Genomic DNA, 5,821 nt, shown 5'->3' with positions numbered 1-5,821 from the left:
CAGAGAGTGTTTTGAAATTTTACCATACATTCTACTAGTAAAATGTACGGTAAAATTTCAAAAACTCTCATAACATTCTTGGAAATACCGTGCTGTTCCGCGATTACATGAGTTTCAGGACAAATTTTAAGAACGCATTCTCTCCGCGGTGGGCAGTGGCACGTTTTTAGCTTGCACAACGCCAGTTTAAAAAGACTGCGTTTTATTTCGTATAAAAAAGTACAAAATTATTCTTATACGTATGTACATAATAATACATAGTTAAAAGATATCTACAAGGATACTCCAAGTAATTTGCCACGCTGCGATTCTCGGCCTCATTCTGAAATCCTCATCTTTCTCCCATTTTCACTCAAACCGCATAAAAGAATGCGATCTCGGAAAATCCGTCGTTTTTATACTGTTTCCCCACCAGCGTTTAACCATTGACATTCATTATTGCGTAGTCAGCGTACAGATCTTGGGGTCAATTCTGTATCTTGCGACATAATGAAAGTGCTAAAAGCGAGGAATTTTATCTCTTTCTAAGGGAACAGTTAGAAAGGCTGTAGACTTTTAGCATTCTCACTACAGTGTAAGATACAGAATTGACCACCTGAACGTCCAGTCCTTCATCGCGACGTAAAAGTTAGACTTGATTTAGGTAAAGCCACGAGAAATGTGTTATACTGCACGATGCACAGAATTTGTTTTTCTTTCAATCTGTAACAGAGATAGAATCTTGAATATATTATGTTGCCGCGTTGTAGAGCCCTCCGAAAGAGAAATCCTGCGGTCGGCTGTGGATCAAACATTTTTTAAGATTTCGAAGAAAGCCTTTTTTTACGAGACTAAGTTAATATGCCGAGAAGTTAGAGTCGTCGATGGAATCGGTGCCGTCGGAGTTGCTCTCGGCGGCGTCCACGAAGGCCGTCGAGAGATCGCCTGCCAGCTTGCTGACGGATCCAGAGGTCACGTCGTACATGAAGATCTCCTTGTCACCCTGACCGTCACCGTCTCTCGGCCTAAAACACCGCAGTGAATCCAAGTGAAAGCGCGCAGCCTCATGAATTCCTTGACTTTCGAGTGGACTCGCGAGATGCGGACGAACCGTTGATTGTAATACGGCGGGACGGGAGAATGTTGAAAAGTTAATGGAGCAAGTGATGGCTCGGCACGATACATATAACGTGAGAATGAGAAAATAAAATTATAAACGAGAGATCATCACTGCTGTGAGATTATGAATTTAGAACGTGTTAAAGAATTTTAAAATTGCCTGTGAATAAAATGATGTGCGAAATAAGTGCAAAAGATGGATTTACAAAATTATATTACACCCTCAGAAAAGATTTCTGAGACAAAAAATATTCTTGACGCGTTTATATTTCTCACAACCTCATTTAGCATCAAAATACGACAATATCAAAATAAAATCAATAATTGTTATTCTCCTCTATAGAATTAAAAAAGATTGACTACTATATTGAGGCAAGAGTAACTTATATAAATGCAAGTTTATATATTCTTGCGTTTAGAATAAATGTTCCCTCCATCTTACAACGCACGAAGTTGGCACCGCGATATTCGACAAGAGACGATCATTTTATTCTAGATTTTAGAATTTTTCATTATCGATCCTATTTTATGAGATACATTGAAGTGTAATAGCATTGGATCCGGAAATTTTTTTCTACGGATGTAGATTAAACGTTTAATCGCACGTACGTCCAAGAGGCAAAAGAATAAAGCAAATTTATTTAATCGGTAAAATATGGTAGCCACTTGTACCTCCGAAAGTGATACTTAAACCTAGTTACGCAAAATTATCGATTTCCAGACGCAGACACGAAGTGATGTAACGGAACGATTTTTTAGAAAGCGGCACCGCAGAAACCAAATATCTAAAAGTGGCTGGAGAGGAAAACGAATGAGGACAATCTTGTTACGCGTGCACGCATAATCGAGCACTTACATGGTCACCAGGAGTACGACGGACTGCCTCTGCGGCTCGGTGCGGCTCTCCTGTTCGAGCCACTTCTTGTAGTTCTCCACGGTGGGCTTCTTCACGAGCTGCTTGAGGGTCTCGCCGGCGAGAAACCTGACCGGCTGCGCGTCGCCGCCGGCCTTCCTGCCGCGCCGCTGCGACTCCGCCGCCGCCGCCGCCGCGACCTCCCTCTCCTCGCCGGGAAAGTCGTAGTCGACGGGTGCCAGCACCACGACGCTCGAGATCCTACGGCCATTGAGCTCCGACACGTCCGGTATCGGGAAGGACGTGCCGCTCACTTTAAGCGGCAGATAACGATTATACTGGACGGCATCCCCGCGCGCTCCCACGACGGTCACCGGCTCGAGCCGGGTCGCGTCGTCCCGTATGTGCTGCTCCGCCACGGCCCGGCCTTGCTCCGTATTCGGATCGAAGCGTACTACTTTCATCTCCACGCCGCCGGGCCGCAAGGTAGCCTGTTCGAACTTGGTCGAGCTGCCGCTGGCGTTGGCGGGGATCAGGTTCGTCGCCTTCTTCTGCGTCGTCTTCGTCGACGGCCGTTTGGCGATCGCCGGCACGGGTTCGCTGCCGGCGGCAATTGCCGCTCCGCCCCCGGCGCCGTAGAAATTTGCCAGGGCCTCCGGCGGCAGTTTCTCGATTGGTATGTCGCCGATCTTGTCGTAGTCGAGGATCTGGATGTCGGCGTTGCCCAAAATACCGGAACTAAGTAGCTGCTCCCTGATGTCGTCCGGCACCTCGTCCGGCAGATTCGCAATGTTCGCCTTGATCTTGGCCGCCTTATTTGGCGAGAGCGTCGTCGTGGTAGGCACTTCGGTAGTCGTGGTGGTCGTGGTTGTGGTAGTCGTAGTCGTAGTCGTCGGTAGGAACGTTCTGGCCGTCGACGGCGAGTTAAATCCCTCTTCGGAGAGGCTAACTGGCGTCGCGTAGATCTTCTGCGCGGGATTGTTTTGGAATAACGGCCGGCCCCATATAGATTGCTGCTGAGAGAAAGTGCTTTGCGGTCGTTGCTGCGTTGCCGGAAGATTCTGCGAGAAGCTCTGCTGACTACTCTGATGGGACTGATGCTTCGTGTTTAACTGCTGGTTTAATTGTTGCTGTAAACTATCACCGGAGATAAACTGATTCGTTGGACTCCCAGAGAGTTGCTGGGACTCGCGAAGAGTATTGAACGGTTGCGCGGATACGAATTGGTTCTGGGTGAGTTCGGGAAACGCCGTTGGCTGCACTACTGCGGGATTTGGCGGGAACGGGCCGGGATGAAGGGGATTTTCTCGGATCGCGTAATGCTGTTCCAGCTTCGACACGGCCTTGAAGATTTCACCCGCCGGTCGTTGCGGCGGCAATTGCGGCTGCAATTGTGGCTGCAATTGCGGTTGCAATTGCGGCTGCTGAAGCTGCGCCTGATTATACTTGAGCTGCGCGCGATACCGTTGCTGTTCCTGGAGGAACTTGAGCTCCTGCTCCTGCTTCCGCCTGCGTTGTTCCTGCAAGCGCTGCAATTCCTGCAATCGCTGCTGCTCCTGCAACCGGTGTTGCTCTTGCAAGCGTTGCTGTTCCTGCACTCGCTGTTGCTCTTGAAGCCTCTGGTGCTCCTGTTGCCTCTGAAGTTCCTGCTGTCTCTGCTGCTCCAACAATCTTTGTTGCTCGATCTGTCTCTGTTGCTCCAGGAATCGCTGATGTTCTTGGTGTCGCTGCTGCTCGTGCTGCCGTTGATGCTCCCGTTGCTTCAACAGCTCTTGCTGTCGTCGTTGCTCGTGGTAACGATGCTTCTCCAGTTCCTGCTGTTTAAACGGAGGCAGTGATTGCGGCGGAAGTTCCGCATTGAAGCTATTCGGTCTGGATAACGGTTGCTGCGGCGGCTCCGGATTGAAACTGCCAGGTCTGATCGGTAGTGATTGCGGAGGCGGTTCCGCGAAGTTATTTTGCTGCAACGACAGTGGCCGATTCTGTATATGAACACTCTGATGCGATACCGATAGCGCGGGCGGGAATCCCGGTTGCTGCGGGTGATTAATGTTGACGTGATGCGGCGGCGGACCGAAGCTGTTGAACGTCGCACGCTGCTGTATCTCCGGGAGACCCTGAATCGTTATGGGGTGCCGCTGCAACGGTCTCGACGGCGGTGGCGGGTTCCTCAAGGGTTGCTGAGGCGGAAACGTCTGATGATGCGGCGGCGGTGGCGGTGGCGGCGGCGGCGGCGGTTGCTGCTGTTGCTGTTGCTGCAAGAACGTCGTTGCCTGAGATTGCGGCGGGAACGAGCTGATAATGCGCTGCTGCGGGAACGCGGGTGGCACTCGTGGGGGTTGCGGTGGGGGCTGCAACGGCTGGTACGGCCCGTGCTGTCTCTTCGGCGCACCCGGCGACGTCGTCGGCTTGCTGACGGGCTGCTGGTTGCCACTTCCAGGCGTCTCCAGGTCGCTGCGCTTGCTGTGACTGTTGGGCGGCACTTGCTCGGTGCCGAAGGTCACGCGGATGCCGCTGCTGCCGGAATGGTATACCTCGCTCTCGGGTCGAATAATGGCGCGCAAGGTCGTCGACGGTTCCGGAGGCGGCGCCGGCGTCACCGTGTACGTCGGCTCCTCCCCGTACGGTGCCGGGTTATCCGGTTTAATCTCCTCGTGCTCCTCCACCGGTGTCAGCGCGGGAATCGGCGCATCGTAAACGACGCGAGTCTTGTCCCCGTAGCCCTTCTTCTTTTCGTACTTTACGTAGAAGACCTGGATAGGTTCCTTGGCGGGTCGCGATAGAGGAGGAAGCGGTGGCGGCACCGGAGTCGGAAGAGACTCATTGGACTCTTTGATAATGATCTCGATAATCGGCTCGGGTTCCGTCGGATAGTAGCTCGACGGGTTTTCCTCGTACAAATCGTCGTTCTTCGGGCTCGCCAAGGGGTTGTACAAAGGGTCTCTCTGAGAGTATTGCACTATCGGTTCCATCTGCACCGCATACGGCGGCAGACGACCACCCTTTCGCAGGAAGGCGAGCTGCTGACGCTTGTCACGGTTCTTCGAGCTCTCCTCTTTGGCGAGGATCGCGACGACGACGAGCGTCGCCGTGAGGAGTCTCTGGAAAGGAAAAAGAGATTGTCGCGTTGACAGGACATCGTTTTATATTGCGACGCTCACTATAGTTGAGTCTGATAAATCTGATGTTTGTTACAGTTTCGAAATTTGCGACACGAATATTATTTTCCTTCAAGTTAATCAGTCTTTCTTTTTGGCAGTGTTTTCGACACCTCTGGAAAGTAGCATACGCATTTGCCGTTGTCTAATTGGCGGTGCCAGAGCTTCAAGTGCTGATTAGCATAGTGGACGATAATGTGAATACAAGAAGGGGGAACTTAACGCGCTCTGATAACCGAGTAACCCGTTTAATAACCGGGAAACTCATCGAAAGCCTTAACGGGCTTCGAATCGATTGGTATGCTAGCGAGAACCGAGAAACAGTTAGCCTGATAAGCGATTCCCAGTTGTGACCGTGCTCTCGATATGGCGAGATCGGCCTGCGACGTATCGGATGTTTCTCGTTTCTCTGAAATCGCTCGGTTCCCAAACTTCCACTGTCGGGAGATTGCGAGCTTCCGTGTGCTCTACTGACGGTCTTGTAATCAAGTTACATACGTATTTTTTGTTATTTTATCAAAGAAAATAAATTTCTAATATAAATAATAATTTTCTATATAATAATAATAATTCGGATATATTCTTTCAGTAAAAGTATATTTCGAAACTGCTGCTCTAATTACAATATATAACGAATCGAGACGACTCATAATTAGGTATTGAAATATCGTCGCTATTCTTTTCTACGATTTAAAAAATGCACGCATACATA

The 5,821-nt window shown here is 50.1% G+C and overlaps 1 protein-coding gene across 1 annotated transcript; it reads right to left on the bottom strand.

The window, feature by feature from the left end:
- Positions 1 to 128: 128 nt before the first annotated feature.
- On the bottom strand, positions 129 to 5,094 carry LOC105563020 (eukaryotic translation initiation factor 4 gamma-like; the record flags this gene model as incomplete). Its single annotated transcript, XM_012014267.1, has 3 exons — positions 129 to 1,004; positions 1,955 to 3,823; positions 3,920 to 5,094. Coding segments are annotated over 3 exons (3,213 nt in total), but the record flags the coding sequence as incomplete, so codon positions are not given.
- Between the last annotated feature and the right edge of the window lie 727 nt (positions 5,095 to 5,821).

This window comes from Vollenhovia emeryi, unplaced genomic scaffold, assembly GCF_000949405.1.
Source record: "Vollenhovia emeryi isolate VEMERY1.0 unplaced genomic scaffold, V.emery_V1.0 DF939181.1, whole genome shotgun sequence".
NCBI classification, from domain to species: Eukaryota; Metazoa; Arthropoda; class Insecta; order Hymenoptera; family Formicidae; genus Vollenhovia; species Vollenhovia emeryi.
This window is presented reverse-complemented; position numbering and strand designations above follow the sequence as displayed.